Raw genomic sequence first — 26177 nt, 5'->3', positions numbered from 1 at the left:
CAGTGTTGGGGAATTCTCAATGGTGCTTGGTGCCATACCCTCAGGGACTTTAATGTTATATAAAAACACTGACAGCTCAATATCTGCCTCAGTCACTCTCCCTGATCCAGCTGAGTCAGCAGTGGGAAAAATCTGCTTTTCACAGGAACTTGGTAACAGCAATAAGAGAAGACGTAGTTTATTCCAAGAAGATATCATGTCTCTCCCATATATAGAATATCTTACTGGAACCGACATGTTCCAGATATCACCTGGAAGACAGTCTGGATGATCCCATAAATATCTAATTGTGAACAAGGTGAAGGAAATCTCATATAAAATTCTTCATAAATGTGACCCAGCCAGTCACTATATGGTAACATTTAAAAGAGACATAAATACTAATTGAACTTTCTGTGGGGATCATCCAGAAACTGTGGCACATCTCTTTTGGTTCCTCTACACAGAGATTCTGGAAGAATTTAGCAGTTTTGTTATTGTCCATATTTTAAGGGAGTTTTCTTTATGATAGGAAAATGTTTTATTCTTTTTCTTTAAGTTCCCCAGGAAGAATGATAAATGTTTTTTTTATAAAATATTTGTTAATACTTTTAGCTATTTTATATCCATGAATGTAAGTTTATTAATAAAACACCATATTTCTGCCGTTTTATAAGGATATGAATTGTACATACAATCAATTTCAGACTCAACCAACAAAAAGCCTCTCAGAACAATATTTATATGTTGATTTTTTTCGCCTACTCATATCATATTTTTTTACTCCTGGTTCTGTATGTTCATGTTCTGTTCTTTTGTAAACTTCATCTGTTTGTATGTTGTATACTCATTGTGTTTCAATAAAGTTCGATTTAAAAAAAGGTACGTTCTAAACGAAGCTTCAGACGTCACTGATCACGTGACTCTGGCCAAACGAATCAAGCCTCGACACGGTGCTTCTGAAGCAGCGCGTTGATCTTTCTGACACACGCACCGGAGCGTCAGCTTCAAGCGGACCATCACTACGTCTCACATCTAAAGGTGTCAAGGTAACTTTGAACTGAGTTCAGTCAATCTGGAGTTTTTCCAAGTTTTCTGTTGCTCTCTGTGAGAGAAGAGCGTTAAAGGCGGGGCTCTCCAGAGTCCAGCAAAACAGGAAACCACAGCTGGGTGTGTGTAAGTGTGCAAACCAATAGAATGCATCGTGGTGGGGGGGGCATCACGGGCAAGAAAAAAACAAAATAAAAACAAAACAACAAACAGATATTATGATACAGACTTATAATCTGCACCCATGTTTTTTCTACATTCTATAAAGTGAGCGCGAGAGCCATCGGTGCGCCTGCGCGCTGCTGAAGTCAAAGTAAACTTTATTGTCATCTCCGCTACAGACAGTCCAGCATATGGAGAGACGAGACGACGAGGCTGCAGTTACAGCGGTGCAAGTAAACAAACAATAAATATAAGAAGAGTAAGAAAATAAATCTACACTTTAGGACTCGGGGTAAAGGATCAATAACAATTTACATTTATAATTTACAGTTTGATGATTTAAAGTCTCACACAACCCGTCAAAAGGGGCGGGGCCGGCTGCTTCCAAGTAGAGCACATTTCATTTATAATGATGTAAATCCAAGCCCATCATGGATTCACCATCTGAATCCTGGGTTGTGTGAAATCCCAGAAATCAACCTTAGACAAAGTGAATCTGTGAACTAAGGTGTAGGTCTGTTAGGTTTATTGTGCTGATCCTCGGGTTGGGGGATTTGTGTTTGTACTGGAAAATTCAAACCAATGGAAGATGGACAACAAAAGTTCAACGCCATCAGGTGCTCAGTTTATGTATTTATTTTTGGCCTACATCAGTAAGAAATGCCAAATTATATACACAAAGTTACAGGAATCACCACTCCTGTTATTCATGATGATTTCAGTAACATCACATAATAACATGTAACGTTATTATGTGATGTGCGTACTGTTAATGCTGATACTGTGGTGAAATTCTCTGCTTCTTTTGTGTATTCTGCATCTATTACGTCAGATTGTCTTACCCCTCATATGGTTGAGGATTTTGCCAATACCCTGTTAACTACATGTTCCTCCATCCTCGACACTGTGGCACCTATTAAAATGAAGCGCCCCAGAACTTACTCACAATGTTGGTTAAGTGACTCTGTTCGCGCTCTACGACGTGCGTGTCGGCGGGATGAGAGAAGGTGGAGGAAAGATAAACTCCAGGCATCTTACGACATCCTACGTACTAGTCGCTTGAAGTTTCAAACTGCTGCCAAAATGGCTAAAGCAGCTTTTCTTTCAAAAATTATCTCTACCAATGGTAACAATCCTCGAATTTTATTTTAAATTTTTAACTCTGTGGTCAACCCCTGCCCCACTATGCCGCTGCCGTGCTCCACGGTTCTTTGCGAACAATTTTTAAATTATTTTTTAGATAAAGTCTCATCTCTTAAATCTGCTCTTCCTTTAATGACAGGCCCTGCATTTACCCCTGACTGTTCCTCTTCCTTCTATCAGTTTGAACCCGTTTCACTCCCTACTCTTAAGCGTCTGGTTGAACAACTGAACAATACTAATCTCGTATATGATGTTCTTCCATCTCGTATAGTTAAGGACTGTTTTAGTGCAATTGGACCTAGTATATTGTCCCTTTTGAACTCTTCTTTGCTCTCTGGTTGCGTACCATCAGCCTTTAAACATGCTATAATTCAGCCTGTTCTTAAAAAAAGGAACCTCGATTATAATGATTATGCGAACTATAGGCCGATTTCCAAGCTTCCGTTCTTGGCCAAAATTCTTGAGAAGATAGTGTTGCTTCAACTCCAGGCCTACCTGGATGAGAATAGCATTAATGATAAATTCCAATCGGCCTTCAAACCACATCATAGCACTGAGTCAGCGCTGCTCCGAGTTCTCAATGACCTTCTACTAATGGCTGACAATGGACGCTCCTCGGTCCTAGTGCTATTGGATTTATCGTCGGCTTTCGATATGGTTGATCATAAAATCCTATTGGCGAGACTTGAGCACACTGTAGGCATCAAGGGTGTCCTTGGATTGGTTTAAATCATACTTGTCCAATCGGCTCTCCTCGGTTCACTTGGCCACTTCCTCTTCCTCCGCTGCACCTGTCTGTTGTGGTGTCCCTCAGGGATCTGTGTTAGGCCCTACTCTGTTCTCATTGTACATGCTTCCATTAAGCGCTATCTTTGAGAAATATCACATCGCTTTTCATTATTATGCTGATGACATTCAGATCTACTTTAGGTTAAATGATGACCTAGCTTTGTCCTTGAATAGTTTTCGAGGGTGCATGTGTGAGGTCAGGCAATGGCTCCTGGCAAATACTCTTATTAATGATAAGAAAACTGAAATTGTGGTCTTTGGCAGTGACGTCCTTCGTGCCAAACTTCGTGATGCTTTTGGTTTTCTCACTAGCTCCTTTTCCGACACTGTTAGGAATTTGGGCGTGTTACTTGACAGCTCATTTAAACTTGATAGACAAGTGTCTGCTGTTGTTAGATCCAGTTTTTACCAACTCCGCCTTATTTCTAAGGCCAGGCAGTATATCCCGCATAAAGACCTGGGAAAAACTCATCCATGCCTTTGTAACTTCGAGGCTGGATTACTGCAATTCACTCTATTTTGGACTCCACTCTGCCCTCCTTCATAGATTACAGACAGTCCAAAATGCTGCTGCACGCATTCTAACCAAACATAAGAAGTTTGCCCACATTACTCCCGTCCTAGCTGATTTGCACTGGTTGCCTGTGAAATACCGTATCCAATTTAAAATTCTGCTGTTTACTTTTAAAATCACTAATAACACAGCACCGAGCTATCTTAAGGAACTCTTAAGCTCATATGTTCCTGCTAGGGCTTTAAGATCATCCTCACAGTTACTGTTGGTGTGGCCTAGATCTCGGCTGAAGTCTAGAGGTGATGGAGCGTTTGCCCTGGCCGCACCAGAGTTGTGGAACAACCTTCCGATTGGCATCCGGGCGTCTGACTCTATTCAATCTTTTAAATCACGGCTTAAAACGTATTTGTTTAATCTTGCGTTTTCTACCGGTTAAATGCTGGCCTTGTCTGCAGTGATTTATTTTACTAATTTTCCTATCTTGCTTTTTATTTGCGCTGTGTATGTCTTATCCCCATTGTGTGTTGATGGCACAGTTATATTGTGCTATAGCTATGTGCTATAGTTATATTTTTTCTATTGGTGGCTTTTTCCTGTGAGCATAATTCTACACTTTTATTTTTATGACTCTGATTATACTTGTGTTAATTTGTTCTATGTTAAGCACTTTGGCATGCCGTTGGTTTTTAAATGTGCTCTATAAATAAAGATTGTTGTTGTTGTTGTTGTTGTTGTCCTGTAAGCACAGTCTGCCTGTGTCTTTTCTCTGCAAATGAACATTTTCAGCCAATATAGGTAATACATCAACATGGCTGCCGTGGCTAAGTTAGGAATATTTATAATGTCATTTCCAAAACTTGCATATGATCTGCAATTTGTAGCAGATCTACTGACTGTCACAGAGCAGCTGGAGCAGTCTCAAATGCAGGTCAGTCCACTGCTGCCCCCTGTGGCCAAGTGCCATAGCTACTGCTGGATGAACTCGTGACACATGTGCACCTGTTTCTATGAACACATTGAGTCTGAGTGGCTGCACTTACACTGGTGCATTCAAACATATTGAAAGATGCCAGCAATGTGGATTGTCAAGACTCAAACCAATCCACATTGCTGGCGTTGCATCTTTCAATGCCAGCAATGGCAGGTATCAGTGCTCAAAGCTTTTGTGTTTGTTTCCAACAAGTTGCCCACCTCGGGAAACAAAAATGTGCTCTTTTACTTGTCAGATGAACATATGAGACACTTTGACTCTTCAGTGCAGTGTGGAGCCTAACAAAGATCTGTTTTGTGTCCCAGCTGATCAGCAGGAGGAGGAGAGTCTGACGGAGCAGCAGAGGAACATTTTCAGCTACTTGGACTCAGCTCAGCCACTACAGAGGAAACAATGAGCTCAACACAGAAGGTGACAGACAGAGCAGGACCATATGACCAAAGATATTTATCACCATATACATTTGAACATTTGCCATAACGATGTAGCTGACGATAGAATTGACACCAGACAAAATACTTTACAGCTGCACAACTTTATTAAAAAGCCATCAATGTATTTTCACTGAAACAAGCAGCTGTTGTTTATGTGCATTAAAGTTCTATAAAAATGTAACAGTGCAAATGCAAATTCCTCGCTGACAGTTTAACCAAAAGGCGTTTCCAGTGGAAACTGGCCGACACATCCTGAGCATAACCATGTATAATATCCACTAAACTTCAGAAGAGGTTATACAGTCGTGGCCAAAAGGTTTGAGAATTGCATAAATATTGGAACCTGGAGAAGTTGCTGCTTAAGTTTTTATAATAGCATTTTGCCTGCACTCCAGAATGTTATGAGGAGTGATCAGATGAACTGCATCGTCCTTCTTTGCCATGAAAACGAACTTAATCCCCAGAAAGCCTTACCACTGCATTTCATTGCTGTCATCAAAGGACCTGCTGAGACCATTTCAGTGATCGTCTTCTTAACTCAGGTGAGAATGTTGGCGAGCACGAGGCTGGAGATCATCATGGCTGTATCCCGATTCAGGTTCTGCAGCTTTAAAGTCCTCAAGGGTACTCAAAGACAGCTAAGGCCGAAGTGCGAGGCTCGTAGGCTCGTGAAATGGGACGTCTAGCCTCCGTCGTGCTGCCCAGGTTGCCTAGCAACCATGATACTAACAGCTGGAAACGTTTCATACAGCTGTGTTTGACAGAAATGAAGGAGAACATATTTAGTTCATTTGTTTCTACATGAGCTCTGTGTGATTTGATGAGTATCTGAGGCTGAGACCACAGGACTGTGAAACATGATTGTTGGGCTTCATTTCTGTGCTGAACAGTCGTTTAAGATTAGCTGTAAATAACAATTAGCTGATGTTGTTCATGAGACTAAAGTCATCTCACTGTGGTAATGTAAATATAATATGGCCAATATTATAGTTATTATATTAATCACTTCACTCACAGACAAGTATCTGTGACAGTGTGTATATAGATGTATCATATCGTTAGCTTCATAGCATAAGTGCCTAAGTCATTTTTTGGTCAAATTGAAAATATCAATTAAAAATATGCATGTGATATTTAGAAAATTAGTTTTGTCTTGTTTTCCGAAAACACAAAAAAATGACTTAGGCACTTATGCTATGAAGCTAACGATATATAAGAGACAAATATTGTTCTTTTAATATGTTGGTACTAAATTTGGCTCAATGCTTACATATATGTGTAAAAAGCAAATGTAGGAGCTGTGATAACTGTGTCTGATAGAATGAAGAGTAGACTGATATATGAAATATTCCTTTATTGGGTGAGAAAATCAGACCATGTCATAACTGCTGTAAGTCACACAGAATAGATATCAGAGCCTTAAACAGGCTGACTTCTGCTAAATGGGTCAAACTGGGCAGAAAGTCTACAAACACATAACATCCTTATAGAATATGATGTAACACTATAGATCAACTTAGCTCAGAATATATAAAGCATATAAACAGTTACAGCAATATGATTCAACAAACACAGCAGCTACTGATCCAAAATACTCAAAGCTTCATAGTCAAAGGAGCTTGCAAAGAAAAGCGTCTGGACTTCTTTAAGTTACTTGAAGATGTTTCACCTCTCATCTGAGAAGCTTCTTCAGTTCTAAGGTCAAATGGTGGAGAGTCCCAGATATAAACCTAGTGGGAGTGACCCCCCACAGAGGGACAAAAGGACCCGCTGATGATCCTCTAATCGCCTGAGCCAAGGTGTGAAACTGGGTGTGGGCCCCAATCAGCCAGAGTTTCGGGTGAGCTCATTGTGAAACCTGGCCCCACCTTATCATGCGAATTCCTGAGGTCAGATGGCCCAGGATGTGAGTGGGCGTTAAGGCGTCTGGGAAGGCATCTCAAAACTGGATTATAGATGGCAGAGAGTTGGTGTCGTAAACCCCCGCCTCTGTTCAAAGATGGTCGCTCACAGTGGACATAGATGGCTTCTTTCACTGCTCTTTCAAACCATCTGTCCTCTCTGTCCAAAATGTGAACATTGGCATCCTCGAAAGAGTGTCCTTTATCCTTAAGATGCAGATGGACTGCTGAGTCTTGTCCTGTGGAGGTGGCTCTTCTGTGTTGTGCCATGCGCTTGTGAAGTGGCTGTTTGGTCTCTCCGATGTAGAGGTCTGGGCATTCCTCGCTGCACTGTACAGCATACACCACATTGTTAAGTCTGTGTTTTGGCGTTTTATCTTTCGGGTGAACCAGTTTCTGTCTGAGTGTGTTGCTGGGTCTGAAATGCACCGGGATGTCATGCTTGGAGAAAACTCTCCTGAGTTTCTCTGATACACCGGATACATAGGGGATGACAATGTTGTTGCGTCTGTCCTTCTTATCCTCCCTCGCTGGTGTCTGGTCTTCTTTTCTGTGCCTCTTTGCTGACTTTAAGAACGCCCATTTAGGATAGTGCTTCCTTTACGTGTGTGTTCCTTCTTTTGTCCTTCAGGCTTTGAGGGAACATGTTCTGCCCGGTGGTGTAGGGTCCGAATTACTCCAAGTTTGTGTTCCAGAGGGTGATGGGAGTCAAAGAGGAGGTACTGGTCTGTGTGTGTGGGCTTCCGGTAAACTTCGATGTTGAGGTTGCCGTTCTCTTCAATGTGCACAGCGCAGTCCAGGAAAGGCAAACAGTTGTCCTTTGTGTCTTCCCTGCTGAACTTGATGTTTTTATCCACAGCGTTGATGTGCGCAGTGAAGGATTCCACTTCTTGTGTCTTGATTTTGACCCAGGTGTCGTCCACATATCTGTACCAATGGCTGGGTACTCTTCCTTTGAAAGAGCCAAGAGCCTTCCTTTCCACTTCCTCCATGTAAAGGTTGGCTACAATAGGTGACACGGGGGAGCCCATGGCACAGCCATGTTTTTGTCTGTAAAAGCCTTCGTTGTATTTGAAATATGTAGTGGTGAGGCAGAGGTCTAACAGGGTGCAAATCTGATCGGGTGTGAAGTTGGTCCTGTCCTCCAAGGAGCTGTCTTCTTGTAGTCGTTTTCTGACGGTCTCCACGGCCTCCGTGGTGGGTATGCAAGTGAAGAGAGAGAACTGAAGAAGCTTCTCGGATGAGAGGTGAAACGTCTTCAAGTAACTTAAAGAAGTCCAGATGCTTTTCTTTGCAAGCTCCTTTGACTACGATGACCTGGATGACTGAGAACCTTCACAGACTCAAAGCTTCATAGAACTGAAACCAACATTTATTTTTAGCTCCATCCTGCTGCTGATACAGACTTGAGGTTTCTGAACATTAAACTTGTTGCTGCCTTTCATAGTGTGTAACTTGAAGGCCCTGAGTACTTTCTCCCACACTGGAAACACTGGGATGATCACATTATTTGAACATGACCTAATAAGACTGATTCAGCACAGACAGTTATGTTAAACTTTCCTAGCAGTCCTTCACAAACAGGGAACAGTCTGTCTATTCTCTCCATCTGTCAGCTGCTGCTGGCTCTTCCTCCTCCTCTTCCTCACACACTGCTGAGTTTGTCCTGGTGGATCATCAGGGCCCTGTTTCAGGAAGCCGGTTTAGTGGAAAAACTGAGTAAGTACACCCTGAGTTAACGAAAACTCTGGGTTTTCGGTTTCACAAAGCGAGTTCAGCTGAAGCCTGAGTGAGTCACTATGACGACACACGCCGTGAAGCTAACCTGCCCCCTAGCAGGTTAACTACAACTAACCCTGACTGTCTCCGCCCCTTTGTCGGAAACCTGACAGTAGGAAGTGTCGGACATGGCGTGTCCCTTCCTTGAAGAGCCAGTAGATCGTGAAGCCCAAATTCTCCGCAGAGCTCTCCGCCGGGAGAGAGTGATCAGATCGCGTTTGGACATTTTATCATTTCCTGATGATTTCCTGTGTGAACGTTACCGTTTTTCAGCACAATCTATAAGTTATTTGAATAACATCCTCAGGCCATATATTACACATGTGACACATCGTTGACATGCTCTCAGTTCATTACATATTATTTGTATTGCACTTCGTTTTTTTGCAAACGGGAGCTTCCTGTATAATATTGATGACGCTGAGCACATTTCCAAGGCTACCGTCTGTCGGGCAGTCAGGAATGTTACAGTTGCACTGAAACGTCTCCTGTACTCGTTTGTGGTGTTCCCCGGTCATAGACCCACAAGATTTATCAAAGAGGGATGCCACAAAATTGCAGGTATCAGGATGACCAAAACTTAATTTATGATGTGGTGATACTTGAACTACTACTTAAATTTTACATTTATGTTCACGGTTCCCAGGCGTGATTGGCTGTACAGATGGCACTCACATTCCAATCATTGCTCCTTCAGTAAATGAAGGAGACCATGTGAACAGGAAGTCTTTCCACAGCATTAATGTACAGGTACATAGTTCCCTGTAGCATTTCAAACTAACAAATATTTCATTATAGTAATGGATGCTAATTTGTGTTCTCTGCACTGTGAAGATCATATGTGATGCTGCCAACATTATCACAAATGTGGAAGCCAAGTGGCCAGGCTCTGTCCATGACTCACAAATATTCCGTGAATGTACACTGAGCACAAAATTTGGACATGGTGAGTTGAAAATACTTTAAAATATATAAAGACCAATTGCTTCAGGGACATTTGAACTGAAGTGTATCCTTCTGTCTTAGGAGAGTTCACTGGCTACTTGCTTGGTGATAGGGGGTATCCATGTTTACCCTATTTGCTTACCCCTTACCCTGACCCTGAACCGGGCCCACAGCAGCGATATAATCTGGCTCATTGCAGGACAAGAGCCAGAATTGAAATGACTATCGGAATGCTTAAGGCCCGGTTCCAGTGCCTGCAAAGACTCAGGGTCACCCCAGAAAGGGCATGTGACATTATTGTGGCATGTGTGATTCTTCACAACATTGCCACAATTAGAGGAGAACACTGTCCTTCTGAACCAAACATCAGCAGTGATCCAAACCATGAACATCCTGACCCTCCCACGGACATACAAGATGGAAGCGCAGTCAGAGACACCATATGTCACAATCATTTCCTTTGACCCATCACCTCAACATGTTGAAAGAAGAATAAACAGATTTTTGGATCAACTGGCTTTATTGGTCGCCTGTGTTTCCTGTACACAAAGTATTAAAAGATGTAAACCTCATAAAGTGTCCCTGTTGCTTCCTCCTCTGTAACAGCTGTCAATGTTTCTTCATTATTTTCCTGTAGTAAAGAAATAAACAACATTGCTGTTCTACTGTAAACTCATATAATCTGTGGAGTATTACTCACAACTGCATGTTGGTCTGGCTCAACAGGAGGCTGCACCAGATGCAGTACACCACCACCATCAACTGATAGAATATGAGGTTTATACAGGTCACTTATAACTTACAAGGGACCAAATGGCAATTAACAAACATACCAATCACCTTACACTTCATTGTCATTATGCTCTCAAAGACAACCAAGACTGAGGGAAGGCAAAATCAGTAGGAAAATAACTTCACTACAAAATAATCCATTATGGTAATGAGTTTATCAAATGAATGAGTAGCACTGCAAAGGTGACTGTGAAGAAAGGATGTATGCACATCATGTATTATTTTGAATTTACCCCCTATGTAGGCACTTGTGTCTTGCGGGGTTATTGACTCACAGGATGTCCCCGCAGAGATGCCTTCAGCCACAGGGCGCCCACTGTTTTGGCTGAGGGCCAACTGCTCAGCCTCTGTGAGTGGTGGTGGTGGAGGACCCCCACCTGTTTTTCGAGCCTCCGCTTTTTTTCTGTTGGCTATAACGGGTCACATTTGAGCATACAGAGTAAGCAAATATGTACTTGTAATGTGCTCAGATAATTTCAAAAAGTGCTAACAGAAAGAAAATTAATGTAGCCTCTAACTGCAATTGATTTACATCGGACAAACAGACCAAGCACTATGGCTCATAATACAATTACACCTCACCTGTTTGGACTATATTTTTATATTTCATTTTTACTTGCTGCCAGGAACGTTTGGGGCCTGTTGGGTTGCACCTGCGCTCACATAATCACAAAATAAAATGTATAAAATAACAAATAAAATATAATGTGTTAAATGTGTTAAATGGGTGGAAATCCCTAGATCAATGTTTATATTAACACTCACGCATTGACTCTGTCGGCTATGTTTTGCCATGCATGCTCTCTTTCTTTCGCAGCTGTGGCTGTGTTACTTTTTTCCGCGGAATTTGCATGTTATCGGCATATGCTGCCATCAGAATTTCGGCCTCAAGCGCTGTAAAATACATTGACCGCGCCTTCTTTCCCTCCGTCTCCTTGGTGACTCGCTTAATCTGTGCTCCGCTTATCAGGCCTTTATGTATCCTCGTCCGCGCGCTTCACTTGGGGTTAAAGCAACTCCGCGTTGATTGAACTAATTGTTATCAGCCTTTCTGAAACCGAATATTCCGAGTTGGACAGTTCGGGGTTACTCAACCCTGCGTATCGTTTTTCACTCTGAGTTTTCTAAACCGGCTTCCTGAAACAGGGCCCAGGGCTGCAAAGCCTCACAGATGATGTGCAGCAGTGGCTCCCTCAGTCTGTCCTCACTCTGGACACTTGCAGTCGTCACACATGGAAATCAAATGTGTGATAAGCTGCAGGATTCAAACACAAGTGTAACTTATAAACACATGTTCATACTTTTATTCCACAATCAGAGAGAAAGAAACAGAGAGAGAGTGCAGGACAGACAGACAGGTGACAGTCTCAGGTGTACACACTGCTACACAACAGCACCAGAGAAGCAGGATTTAGTGTTTGTGTTATTACGAGTGTAAACAAGAAGAGTTCCAGATGGTGCAGTGGACACATGTGTGACTGCTGTGATTAAAGCATCTTTCTTTCAGCTTAACGAGTGAACCGTCAGCTCGTTCAAACACACGTTAAAGTGCGTTTGGCTCGACACCACCGAACAGAGGCAGCAATATAACACAGCTAACATTAACAGTGCAGTGGATCCTGCTTGTGCCGTGATGTTCAGGACTGCAAACCGAGCAGCATCACTGACTTTCAGCTTGTTGTGTTTGTGGATATATGACTGACTTTAATTATCCACAAAATCATCACATTCTCTGTCAGATTAAGGTCGACTATTGAACGGCGTATATTTTAAAGGCTTTAAAACCAAGTTAACGCTGAAAGTACAAACATCACTAATGTCACATAACTCTGCCGACAAGGCATAGCTATGGCTATGAAATGCTCTTTGTGTATCACTTCTTCATTATGAAAGATGTCATTAATGCACTAGTAATGTCTCATCTGGAGTATTGTTCAATCATTTGGTCAGCAGCTAATAAGACAGATCTTAACAGACTTCAGTTAGTCCAGAATAAGGCGTCCAGATTAGTGTGAAGATGTTCATACTATACTAATATTGATCAAATGCATAATAACCTTTCTTGGCTTAACACCAGGTTGGATGTAATGTGTTAGAACTACCAGCAGGTGGGGATAAGAGACCTTTAAGGTGTTTGGTGCCACGCTCCACCTTCAGGTTTAAAACTAGTGTTAATGGAGTTTGAAGGTTGAGTTTGTTCCACGACTGCATTTCACTCACTGCCTCTGTTTGTATCTCTGTCACTGCAGGACCAACATGGAGCCAGAAGTCAGCGCTCTCAGGAGGCCGACAAACCTCACAGAAGAAAGGGAGAGAAAAAACACACCTGTGACTTGTGTGGGAAGGGTTTTACTCTGAGGGCTAAACTAAAACAGCATCAGGTCATCCACACTGGAGAGAGACCGTTCAGCTGTGACTTGTGTGGAAAGTCTTTTTCCTTGAAGGGTTCCCTAAAAGAACACCAACTCGTCCACAGTGGAGTTAAAGCGTACAGCTGTGATCAGTGTGGCAGAGCTTTTACTCACAGTAGCCACTTACAGAAGCATCTAGTTACCCACTCTGGAATTAAGCCATACAGCTGTGATCAGTGTGGCAGAGCTTTTACTCGCAGTAGCCACTTACAGAGGCATCTAGTTACCCACTCTGGAATTAAGCCATACAGCTGTGATCAGTGTGGGAGAGCTTTTACTCGCAGTAGCCACTTACAGAGTCATCTAGTTACCCACTCTGGAATTAAGGCATACAGCTGTGACATCTGTGGAAAAACTTTCAGCCAGAGAGGGAGCCGAAATACACACCTACGCATTCACACCAGACATGATGTGTACTGCTGTGAACAGTGTGGCAAACAGTTTACAACAGACGCACACTTACAACGACACATGTTTACCCACACTGAGGAGAGACCTTATCAATGTGACCTGTGTGAGAAGACTTTTAAATCTCCACATCACCTGAGACAACACCAACAGATCCACACCAGAAAGAGACTCTACAAGTGCAGCTACTGTGAGGTATGTATTTATATTGTTATCTTGTCATTTTAGCCTGACTGTTTGGAACAACTCTGCTCATTAAACTGTGTTAGCATGTTAGCAATTCTACTGCATGGAAAAGCAGCTCTGAGTGATTATTCAGATTTTCCTTTCAGTTATGATTTTAGTATTACTGTAGTATTATGGTGGTAGTATTGTAGTTATTGCAGCCCAGTAAACTGAGTGTGTTAACTGAAACAGTCAAATGTAGTTGGACGTCTGCAGAGATGCTCTTTATTTCAGGCGACGTTCAGGATACAAATGTTGAAGGACTGACTTACACTGTCTTTGTGTCTTTGTTTAGAAGCAGAGCGACACAGATGGATCCAGTTCTCAACCCTGTCATCACTGTGGTGGTGGGAAAGACTTTCATTGTGACCTCTGTGGAAAAACTTTCAGTCAACAAAAGACCCTAAAAGTACATCAATGCAGACACACTGGAGACAAACTGAAATACTGCAAAGAATGTGGGAGAAGCTTCACCACACCAAGTGATTTAAAACGACATGAACTGATTCACAGTGGGGTTAAAAAGCACCTCTGTGATCAGTGTGGGTCATCCTTCACCACTGCATGGAAGCTTAAATCACACAAACAAGTCCACACAGGAGAGAAACCACACAAGTGCAGACACTGTGAGAGAAGCTTCTCACAGTCAGGTCATCGTAACCTTCATGAACGTGCACACATGGAAGGAAACTACAGCTGTGACCAGTGTGACAAGAGCTTCAGGAATCTCAGTTCATACTCCAAACACAAACGATCCCACGTTACTAATAAACTGTTTCACTGTTACCAATGTGCCCAAACATTCACCTCATTGTCTGCTCTGTGCAAACATCAGCGCAATCACTCAGGGCTGAAATCACTCCCATCACTGGATCACAGTGAATCTGAAGACACAGAAAGATCCTCTGGTTTCTGTGTCAGACTCAAAAAGCTTGAGATCAGGCTCCACAGAGTTCAGATAGAATCATTTAAACTTGTGTTGAACTGAACTGGTTGCTGGGCTGAACTTCTACATAATACAGATCTACATGGGATCTTCTTTTCTGTTGTTTTACTGAGTCAGTTTTGTCCTTTTTTCTCTGTCCTGGTTTTGCTCGTCTGTAAATGATTTAAACTCAGTCAAATAGTTCATTGTTCTCCAGCAAAACGTTTTGGAAACTCGTGTTTAACCTTTAACACTCTGACATGTTTTAGCACACAAGGCTTCATCGGGGAGTTCACTCATGATTGGACCATGAGAACAAAGGTTTTTAGTTCTTTCAGAATCAGAATCAGTTTATTGCCAAATGTTGAGCAGGTTTACAACATTAGGAAATTGCTGCGGTGCTTCAGTGCAAACATAGTGTCATAAATTGCGATTAAATAGACATGAAAAAAAAAATAAAAGTAGGAATAAGAATTAAAAGTGCTATGTAGAAAGATATGTGCATGAGATATACATGAGATATATACATGAGAATAAGAATTAAAAATGCTGCATAGAGAGATATATACATGAGTGCAGGTGGTGATCAGTGCCAAGCCTGTAATGATGCAGTGACACAGCGTAGGGTCATGTGTTTGTGGCGGGGACAGTCATATGGTTATTGTTCATGTGTCCAACAGCAGAGGGGAAGAAACTGTTCTTATGGTGAGAGGTTCTGGTGCGAATGGACCGGAGCCTCCTGCCTGAGGGGAGCAGGTCAAACAGACTGTGTCCAGGGTGAGAAGGGTCAGCTGAGATCCGAGCTGCACGCCCCAGTGTCCTGGAGGTGTACAGGTCCTGGAGAGATGGGAGTCTGCAGCCAATCACCTTCTCAGCAGAGCGCACAACACGCTGCAGTCTCTGTTTGTCCCTGATAGTGGCTCCAGCGTACCACACGGTGATGGAGGAGGTGAGGATGGACTCGATGATTGCAGTGTAGAACTGCATCATCGTCCGTGTTGGCAGGTTGAATTTCTTCAGCTGCCTCAGGAAGTACATCCTCTGCTGGGCTTTCTTGATGACGGAGGTGATGGTGGGCTCCCACTTCAGGTCCTGGGTGATGGTGGTACCCAGGAAGCGGAATGAGTCCACAGAGGTGATGGGGGTGTCAGTCAGGATGATGGGGGGGAGTGGGGCTGTGTGCTTCCTGAAGTCCACAATAATCTCCACTGTCTTCTGGGCATTCAGCACCAGGTTGTTGTGGCTGCACCAGGTCACCAGACGTTCAACCTCCCTCCTGTAGGCAGACTCATCCCCGTCCGAGATGAGCCCAATAACGGTGGTGTCATCTGCAAACTTGATTAGCTTGACAGACTGGTGGGTGGAGGTGCAGCAGTTGGTGTACAGGGAGAAGAGCAGAGGAGAAAGAACACAGCCCTGAGGGGAGCCGGTGCTGATGGTCCGGGAGTCCGAAACATTCTTTCCCAGCCTCACATGCTGCTTCCTGTCCGTCAGGAAGTCGGTGATCCACCGGCAGGTGGGATCAGGCACATTCATCTGGGAAAGCTTGCCTCGGAGATGGTCTGGAAGGATGGTGTTGAAGGCAGAGCTGAAGTCCACAAACAGGATCCTGGCGTAGGTTCCTGGGGAGTCCAGATGCTGCAGGATGAAGTGTAGGGCCATGTTGATGGCGTCGTCTACAGACCTGTTGGCTCTGTATGCAAACTGCAGGGGGTCCAGGAGGGGGGCGGTGAGGGTCTTGAGATGGGAGAGAACTAGGCGCTCAAATGACTTCATGACCACAGATGTCAGAGCCACGGGTCTGTAGTCATTTAGTCCAGTGATCCTAGGTTTCTTGGGGACAGGGATTATGATAGAGGACTTGAAGCAGGCAGGCACATGACATGCCTGCAGTGAAGAGTTGAAAATGCCAGAAAACACTGGGGCCAGCTCGTTTGCACAGTGTCTGAGGGTGGCAGGAGACACACCGTCTGGGCCGGGAGCTTTTCGAGCATTCAGACTCCTAAACTGCTTCCTCACATCTGCTTCATGAATATGAAGAGTTGTGGTGGGAGGAGGTGGTGTGAAATCCTCTTTTGTGTGGGGTGAGGAGGGGGGTGTTGTAGGTGAACAGTTTGAAGGTGGTGATGGTTCTATGGAGGGGGGAGAGGTGGGGGAGTTAGTGTCCAAAGTGTCTCTATTGTTTGTGCCGTTGGAGGTGTGAAGGCTGCCTGATGGCTCGTCAAAACGGCAGTAGAAGTCGTTGAGGGTGTTGGCCAAGAGCAAGTCGTCAGTGGAGTGGGGGGTTTTAGGCTTGTAGTTGGTGATATTCCTAAAACCTTTCCACACAGAGGCCGAGTCATTCTCTGAGATCTGCTGCTGCATCTTCTCAGAGTGCTGATGTTTAGCAATGTCCACTTCTTTAGTGAACCTGTACTTGGCCTCTCTGTAGCAGTCCCTGTCTCCGCTTCTGAACGCCTTTCTCTTTTCCAGCCACAGCGTTTTTGAGTTTAGGGGTGAACCAGGGTTTGTCATTGTTATAACTCACCCTGGTGTGTGATGGCACAATGCTGTCCTCACAGAAGTGGATATAGGAGGTGACAGTGTCCGTAAACTCGTCCAAGCTGTTAGAAGCAGCCTTCATTGTGTCCCAGTCTGTGGTCTCCAAACACGTGCGAAGCTCCTCCACAGCCTCGTTGCTCCACAGTTTTTTAGTCCTCACGACAGGTTTGGAGAGCTTCAGCCTCTGTCTGTACGCGGGGATTAGGTGGATCATGACGTGGTCAGAAAGTCCGAGTGAAGCGCGGGGCACCGCGCGATAGGCCCCGCTGATCGTGCTGTAGCAGTGGTCTAATGTCCTCTCCTCTCTGGTCGGGCATTTAATATACTGCTTGTATTTTGGAAGCTCATGGCTCAGATTGGCTTTGTTAAAGTCCCCAAGAGCAATGATGAGAGAGTCCGGGAATGTCCGCTCCGTGTGGAGAATCTGCTCTGCGAGTGCGCACTGAGCTGCTTGCGCATCCGCGTCTGGCGGGATGTAAACAGCGGCCAGGATGAATGAAGCAAACTCCCGCGGAGAATAAAACGGTTTGCAGTGAATAAAAAGATATTCCAGAGAGGGAGAGCAGTGCTGAGCAATCACTGTCACATCTGTGCACCAGCCACTATTGATGTAGAAGCACCACCTTTGGTCTTACCGGAGAGAGCGGCCTGCCGGTCCGCGCGCAGCAGATGAAAGCCCTCCAGCTTGAGTGCGCAGTCTGGGATGTTCTCACTGAGCCACGACTCCGTAAAACATAAGACACAGGAGGAGGCAAAGTCTCTGTTCATGCTTCTCATCAGGGCCAGTTCGTCAATCTTATTCCCGAGTGAGCGTACATTGGAAAGGAAGATCCCAGGAAGAGCCGTTCGCAGTCTGCGTCTCCTCAAACGCACGAGTGCGCCGGCTCGCTTTCCTCTCCTTCGGCGTCTCGCTCTCCTGGTCAGAGTCTGCAGTAAATCTGCCGCAGAAGCGACAAATATTGGAAATAAGTCCACAGGCGTTGTAGTCCTGTAGTTAAGGAGCTCTTCACTGGTATAAGAGTATCCCGAGGAGTGCCCAGACACAGAAGAAATGCACAAAAACAAAACAAAAGTAACGCACTGAAGCACCAGGGCATCCATACGCGGCGCCATCTTGGTTGGGAAGATGGGAAGACTTTCAAAGAGAGTCTTGGAGCTGTTTGATGTTTCTGTTTTTCTGAAACCACCTGAAAGAAAAACTATTTTTCTTGCTTTATGTAGTGTGGAAGTTTTTAATGTTTCTTCATCTGTGATGTTCTTGAATGTGTTCACGTGAAGATGGTACAAATAAACTGTCCTTTCAGCTTTAGCTCCTAATTTATTCATTATTTATGGATGTAGCACAGCAGCCGTCTCTTGATTAACACATGGAGGGCTCGGGATCTGATGGTGTCGTCTCCCTAATTTGCCCACTCAGTAAATCTCACTCATGGCCAAGAAATTGAAATAAACCTTGTTTCCCTGCTGGATAGTGATCCACTGTAACTCTGCTCCTCCTTCCTGTTTAGGATTTCTGTGGCTGAAGTAAAATTCCCTCCATCCATCACTTATCCCAGCTAACCCAAAGTGAAATAAAGTTTTGCTGGTCTTAAAAAAGCATTACAATAATGGGCATTACCAATGCAAACTGAATGATACAGAAGATGAAAGAAGAGACTTTGATCAGTTAATAAAGCTCATGATCTGGATTCATTGTGGCTGCTACACAGATACTTCTGGGTCACTTCTCTCAGTTAGGAACCTTCCTCACCAAACTGACTGTTGGACCACACCCCTGGTTTCATGAGAAATTGTTTCAGCCATGATTTCTCTTCCTGTATTTCAGAGTAAAGACTGAAGTGACAAATGGAAGCATGTTTAAAAAACACAATGTGAGAGAGACGTTGAGCTCCTTAGAAGTTACCCTGGGTTTTTCTGTCACCCTGCTAGATGTTACACACCTTGTTATTGGACTGATTTCTACTGCTGGACTACTCCTGCGGAGAGTAACAATACTCTTACTAATTAGCTCCCTTTCACACCTTTGGGGATATTTATTTTTGTGTTTGCAGCGCTGTGAGCCAGAACCGCGAGAGAAAAATCTGCAACAGCGTCGAGCCGAATGCTTACGTGAATCGCAGCAGCTGCACATGTGCTACGCTGAATTAGAGGATATCTTTGCTCTGGATTTCTATTTCTACTTTTTCATTTCTATATGATTCTTCTTGCATCTAAACAAAGATGATTCAATTTGCTAAATGTTGATGGCTCTTCGTGCTCAGGTGTAAATGAGACGTAATATTTGCTCTTGGTTTGGTTCTCCTGTACAGAACCTTGCAGTACAACAGAAACCTAAAAACATTATTTGTAGTTGTTATTCTTAGTTGTTCTGCTGCCTAAATACCACAGGGTCTAAATTGGTGAGCGTGTTTGCCACTATATTTGCCCTGGATGTAGATGCAGAAACTCTTGCTCTGTATTTGAGAGAGAATCTTAGAAGAGATGTGACCTGTCAAAAAATTGCTAGTAAACGTAGCAGGTTCAGCTCTTTCAAGGTTACTGCTGAATGTAATGATGTGGGTGAAATGTACAATCCTGAACTCTGGCCTGAAGGGGCTCTGGTCCGGCGTTTTTATGAACCTCGTAAGCTCGGTACGGTGGTGCCAAGCTCAGTGGATCCAGCAGGGGAGATAACTGCGCCTTCTGGTACCAACGTATCAACATGAAGATGTCTATTAGGATATTATCTTACAACTGTCATGGTCTACGTTTGGGACAGAGTGCAGGGGACAAAGCTCGACGGATTGTTGTGGACAGTCTGCTTGCAGAATGTGACATTTTATGCTTGCAGGAGACATGGCTGTCCAAACAGGACCTGGGAAAACTTAACTGTCTAAATGCAAGTTTTTTGGGAGTGGGGGAATCAACAACTGATCTCAGCACAGCTATAGTCAGAGACAGAATACCTGGAGGGGTTGCTGTGCTTTGGGACAAAAAAATAGACCCTGTGATAAAGCCCATTAGACTGGATGTAGACTGGTGTATTGGTATACAATATACACAGAACAATAGTAGTTTTATCATTCTTAATATTTATACTCCCTATGAATCTTGTCAAAATGAGCAAGAATACCTCAGTAGGCTGGCTTTTATTAATGCATTTATTCAAGACAACGATACTTACAGCATATATGTTTTGGGTGATTTTAATGCTGATCTCACAGACAGCAGTTCTCAGTTTGCTGACCACTTAACTCACTTCTGTCAAGTTAATAATCTTATCTTGTCTACCAAAGTGTTGCTGCCTGCAGACATCTATACATACATAAGTGAAGCCTGGCATAGTACATCATGGCTGGACCACTGTATCTGTACAGCTGATGGACATGCAGCTTTAGCAAACATGACTATCAGGTATGAGGTAACTGTGTCAGACCATATACCTTTTGGTTTTACTGTGAATGTGGAACAAATGCCAGCATCAACTGGAAACAATATTGCTACCAGTGTAAAATTAGACTGGTCAGCTTGTAGTGAAGATGATTTCTTAGCTTATCATAGTGATACCGATATACATCTGAACAACATTTCTTTGCCCAAAGAAGCTATTTTGTGCAAGGATGTCAATTGTAAGAATGCTGTGCATAAACATTTACTCTGCTCCATGTATGATGATATAGTGACTGCTCTGCATGAAAGTGGTACACTGCTTGATAAACAATATAAGCATAAGAAACCTAACATCAGACCTGGCTGGAAAGAACATGTATCCATGTACCATGATGAAGCTCGCATAGCTTATAAATGTTGGGCCATGGCTGGAAGACCTAAACAAGGCCCAGAATTTGAACAGAAAAAATGTGCGAATGCCAGATATCAGTATGCTGTTCGCTTCATAACTAAAAATGAGCAAATGCTGAGAGCAGATTCTTTGGAAAATGCTGTGAAATAATATGGCAGATTTTTGGAAAGAGGTGAAAGCTCTTAATAACTGTAAACCATCTCTACCATCAACTGTTGAAGGTGTTTCTGGGGCAGATAACATTGCAGCGTCATGGAGACAGCATTACAGTGCGTTGTTTAACTGTATAAAAAGTGATCCATATGAGGACAATCTTGACATGAGTAATGACACAATAAGTGTAAGGACACATGAAGTATATGAAGCCATTCATAGGTTGTCTGATAATAAATCCTCTGGTTTGGATCACATCACTGCAGAACATTTAAAACATGCTAGTTTAAGGCTAGCTCTTTTAGCACTCTGTTTCACTGGGTTTATGATTCATGGCATATTACCAGACTCAATGCTGTGTATTTTACTGGAACCAGTTATGAAAGACAAAGCTGCAAAAGTGAGCTGTTTGGATAATTACAGGCCGATTGCACTAGCCAGTATTTTATCTAAGGTGTTAGAAAGAATCTTGTTTGATAGAGTTAGTGTGTTCATCTCTTCTCTGGATAATCAGTTTGGCTTCAAACCAAAGCACGGCACTGACATGTGCATATATGCACTCAAGGAAATAGTCAGGTTGTATAGGGCTAAAAATTCATCTGTCCTCATGTGTTTCATTGATGCCTCTAAGGCTTTTGATCGAGTAAACCACAGAAAACTTTTTGATAAAATGAAGAGACGGGGAGTTCCTCAGTACATGGTGAGGATTCTCTCTTACTGGTACGCTCATCAGAACATGCAGGTTAAATGGGGAAGCAGTATTTCTGCCCCCTTTGGTGTCAGCAATGGTGTCAGACAGGGTGGGATTTTGTCTCCAATTTTATTTAATTTATATGTTGATGATCTGTCCATACAGCTGAGAGCCTGTAACACTGGGTGTATATTAGGTAAAGCACTGATAAATCATCTCATGTATGCAGATGACCTGGTTGTTTTTAGTCCAAGCAGTGCTGGGTTACAGGATCTTCTCAATGTCTGTACTGAATATGGTGTGCAATATGACATTGAGTACAATGCTGCTAAAAGTGCTGTTCTGATATGTAGAACCAAGCAGGATAAGCAGCTAAATTTCCCTTTGTTTAAACTGGCACAAAAAACTCTTGAAGTTCATAAAAAGGTGAAATACCTCGGTCACTTTATTACTGAGCAAATGAATGATGATGATGACATATACAGACAGCGGTGTAAGCTCTGTGTGCAGGCAAATACTATTGCACGCAAATTCAGCTTTTGTTCACTTCCAGTTAAAGTGGCTTTGTTTAAAGCGTATTGCACACCGCTATATACTGCCCCCTTGTGGTCATCCTACAAACAATGTAGCATGCAGAAGCTGCATGTTGCATATAATGATGCGATGAGAATCCTTTGCAGGATACCTAGAAGTGGTAGTGCCAGCCAGATGTTTGTAGCTGTGGGTGTCTGGACTTTTAAAGCACTTTTAAGAAAGTTAATGTTCAATTTTAGAGAACGACTGGATGGTTCGAGTAACAGTATAATTTTAGCACTTACAGATCCGACAGTGAGTGGTTCCCGTTACTCATCCAGTCTCAGAAAGCACTGGTTAAAGTGTTTGTGTATTTATTGATTTATTTTAAGTAATTGTGTTTTATGTATATTATGGTTTTATATTTTTGCAAATGCTTTATATACTTATTTATATACATATATTTAATGGTTTATACCTTGTGTGTGTGTGTGTGTGTGTGTGTGTGTGTGTGTGTGTGTGTGTGTGTGTGTGTGTGTGTGTGTGTGTGTGTGTGTGTGTGTGTGGGAGTTGTGTGTTTTTTTTCTTGTCTTGTTTTTATGGACATGAAGTCTGCCAATAAAGATTTAATTGAATTGATTATGAAGTTATTGAGCTGCACATACGTTACGACCTGCTTAAGTTCGAGGTCACAGCGTCTGTAGAGCAGCTGGAACATAATGAAGTCTACAAGGTTAAAGTTTTCTCTTCAGTTATTGTTCTTTCTGCTGCTTGGTTTGATGGATCTGAGAGCTTTTGTTTTTATTATTGTTATTATAATTATCATGAATATTTTACTCTCTAGAAGCTTTAAAATAGTGTTTGTGATTTCAACATCTGAGCAGTTTTTAATGTTTTTATCACATATAAATGTCACAGCAGTGGGTCCTGGCCCAATGCTTTGTGTTTTTGGTTTTCTTTGACTCTTGTTTTTCTTGCTTTTTGTTCTTCTTATTTATCAGGCTCTCAGTAATCTTAGTTCTCCCTCCCTCAGTGTTCATTTCAGCCTGTGTTTAGTTTCTGTTCCCGTGTCCCACGTTTCATCGTTTCATGTCGAGTCAGCCCTGTCTCTCTGTTTCCTGTGTCTCCCCAGTCAGCCCCGCCTCCCTCGGGCACTCATGTGTGATACAGAGTAATAAACCTGACTACATTTGCTACACTCTCTTTATTACCTGTTACTTTAAAATTCATACACTAATTATGTCTGCCCATCTCTCTAATGTGAAGGTCAAAGGTCAACATCCCAGTGACATAAGAATAATCCCAAAGGGGCAAAGGCAGCGGTTAATTTAGCACATTTAGCATTAAGGGTACAGCAAGGATATACTTTTACTTATTGTGGCAGGGGTGTGGTCTCTGGCCTGCTGCAGTGGAGGCTGGTGGCGGGACGTTGGACGGCACAGGTGAGGGTGATGGAGCTCATGACTCTCCCCTTTATAGTGACGGAGGAGACTGGCGTGGGGGAAGCGTGTAGTGGAGGAAGCCGAGGAGAGAGCTGGTTTCTGGCTACAAAGACGGCGTCAAACCAGAAAAGATTGCTCGTGGTCAAATAATGTGTCAATCAGCTGTGAATCAAACTGTGTGTGGCTCAGTTCATGTCACAGTGTTGTTTAGTATATCTTCACTTGTCTCACTCTCCTTCTGTTCTGTCCATCAGGACGATCCTCAGCGCTTACACAGATCCTCCATCGATGTTTTGGATCCAATCAGTGATCAGTTCTACGAGGAGGCCTGGATGTTCACCAGCGCTCGCTACACCTCCATCTACCAGAAGGTGAGTGTACTCCTTTGTACTCAGATTAACATTTTACTTCTTAAAATACATTTTCATATATGAGCTTTCTATTATTTCATGGGCCATTTAATCAATATTAAAATTACAAGCATATCAACAAAGGTGAAGCTGGTTTTTTCCACTTGCTGTCACACAGTCATGGAGGAATACAATAAATACATAATCAGTCATAGATCCTGAACAATGACATTAAAAGAAAGTCTGTGGCTCTAAAAACTAAACAGTATAAAGACATGCTCCAAGCTGCTGTTTCTCTCCTACTCCTCTAGGTTTTCCACTGTCGGCCATCCAGCGATGCTGGAGGGCTACCTGGCCAATGCTGGCCTACACAAAGAGGTCCCGGCTCGGAGGAGCTGAAGGAGATCCTTGCCTTCCTCGTCAGTTTCCTCTTCAGTTCCTATCCCAACAAAACCTTCTTGCACCTATTAGCTCCAAAGAGGCTATGGTGCCCGTGGAGGTCTGGACCTGAGGCCTGTGCTCATCACGTGGATAGAAAACACTCTGACACCATTCTGGAGGTCTGATGGGACTCTGACCAAAACACAGATGAAATAAAACTTGTGGCTGGAGCTTTTAAAATTACTTTTTCACCTCATAGATTAATGCTCATGATAGCATGTTAGCAAGACAGCATCTCCCCAAGGTGAACCTCTCAGGAGACATTTACTCTTAAACTGTAATCTGGTTGAGACTACTTGAGGAGATCTTAGTAGCGAGTATGTGGATTTAGTCTCTTCACCAACAGCAGACAGACCCATGCCAAGAAAGCAGACATGTTCTCAAAGAAAGCCGAGAGCAGAGATTGGAAAAAGCTCAAAAGAAAAAGCTGCAGCTTCAGACGACTATCTGCCTGTAAGGCTGAAAAAGTCCAGTTACGCTCTATTTTGGAAAAGCTCCCAGTTTTGGTAACCTGGACTTTTATTTCCCCTCTTCTGCTACAGATGTTGACTGTGACCTCAGAGGCCAACTGGACCACACAGCTGCAGCAGGAGTGAGGGAGAGGAGTCTTCATCCAGCTTCAAAGAAAACATCCAGGTAAAGTGACGTGGATCAGCGGATAAAGCCGTCTCCACTTTCAAAGGAGATCCTCTGAGAGAGAGACTCTCTGAGCCATGTTAGCCTCAAATTATAGGACTTTATAGCACAGCAACACTTTTAAAGGACAAAAATAAGATAAAGTGTGACTGTAATACAAACAAAGTATTGCATGTGTTTTTAAAAGTGTTCCTCCGATGGGCAGGATATCACTATTAGACTGTCCCAGCAGCCAACTTCAACAAGAGAGCACAGCAGCATTCAGTGATCAGCACAGATGTTCCTCTAACACTCAGCATCTGATCCCTGTTGGTCTGTGTGCTTCTGCTTTTGCTCAGTTAGAAACCCTGCAGCAACCCGACCCAAAACTGTGTCTTCTTGTTGGCCTCAACGTTGAAGTGTCAAACGTCCAACATCTGGAAAGGAAACCACGCCAGTGTACTGTGATGTTTCACCAACATGTGGCAGACGCTGGTCCTGCCTTTCATGCTGACATCAGCAGAGAGCCCCGCCTACCTCAAAGCCTCCCCTGTCATGTATTGATCAGGATGATTATGAAGATGAGCGAGTGTAAATAAGACTGTAAAAGTCCACGAGCAGAATGTTTGGATGCTTTCTAATGATTCATGAATATCATGAGAGTGTTTGTGTGTTTTGTCTTTTCTTTGCTGACGTTTGTTACTAACAAAGACAATTTACGCTCTGTGTGTGTTTTCATCCTTACCAGCCGCACTCTAACTGCAATGAAGGAAACAAACTGTAGAAATGGTCGACTCAGTGACTTCATAAAATATTGAAGTGGTTCAGGTAGAGCCAGTTTGTAAATGACCATGAACACTGAGCGTATTGTATCTGTACAGCATGTTTTTCTATTAGACAGATTTGTAACAGAGGCCTTGCTCTCAGTAAGTTTGAAATCTGATTTCTTTTGTAATCTCTGATCTTTGTGTATCCTGCTCAGTTTGCATGCTGCCTGTAGGAGTTTCTGTCTTTGTATTTGAAGATAATTAATTGAATATACTCAGCTGCTTCCCTTTGGTGCCTCACACATCACTGAAGTTTTTCAGTGTCCAGTTATTTGTTTTTAATAGCTGTTTGAATTCTCTGTATGTTTGACCCTGTAGACTGTTTAATGGACTGCTCGTCTTCCTGTTTGGAACCACTGCCTGTTTAGGACTAAA

The 26177-nt window shown here is 43.1% G+C and overlaps 1 protein-coding gene and 1 long non-coding RNA gene across 5 annotated transcripts; both read left to right on the top strand.

Annotated features, from left to right (window-relative positions):
- The first annotated feature begins 924 nt into the window (after positions 1-924).
- On the top strand, positions 925-13925 carry LOC143415928 (uncharacterized). 2 transcript variants are annotated; one of them, XR_013096357.1, is made up of 4 exons: positions 925-1028; positions 4942-5039; positions 12729-13493; positions 13819-13925. It is a non-coding gene; the product is annotated as an uncharacterized LOC143415928 (long non-coding RNA). The 2 variants fall into 2 exon arrangements; XR_013096356.1 differs by having other exon boundaries at positions 4934-5039.
- A 9676-nt stretch (positions 13926-23601) lies between these two features.
- LOC143416020 (phospholipase D1-like) lies at positions 23602-25819 on the top strand. Of its 3 annotated transcripts, none has more exons than XM_076881377.1 (4): positions 23602-23940; positions 24231-24479; positions 24903-24996; positions 25339-25819. In XM_076881377.1, exons 1-3 carry the CDS (start codon positions 23719-23721, stop codon positions 24954-24956), a joined length of 525 nt encoding a protein of 174 aa, XP_076737492.1. In that variant the 5' UTR covers positions 23602-23718; the 3' UTR covers positions 24957-24996; positions 25339-25819. The 3 variants fall into 3 exon arrangements, 2 of the variants coding, with proteins under 2 accessions (XP_076737492.1, XP_076737491.1); XM_076881376.1 differs by having other exon boundaries at positions 23603-23940; positions 25335-25819; XR_013096444.1 differs by lacking the exons at positions 23602-23940; positions 24231-24479 and adding an exon at positions 24593-24813 and having other exon boundaries at positions 25335-25819.
- Positions 25820-26177: the final 358 nt, after the last annotated feature.

The sequence above is a fragment of the Maylandia zebra genome, unplaced genomic scaffold (genome assembly GCF_041146795.1).
Source record: "Maylandia zebra isolate NMK-2024a unplaced genomic scaffold, Mzebra_GT3a scaffold11, whole genome shotgun sequence".
In the NCBI taxonomy this organism is placed as follows: Eukaryota; Metazoa; Chordata; class Actinopteri; order Cichliformes; family Cichlidae; genus Maylandia; species Maylandia zebra.
Note: the sequence above shows the minus strand (reverse complement) of the source record. Positions and strands in the feature narration are given on the sequence as shown.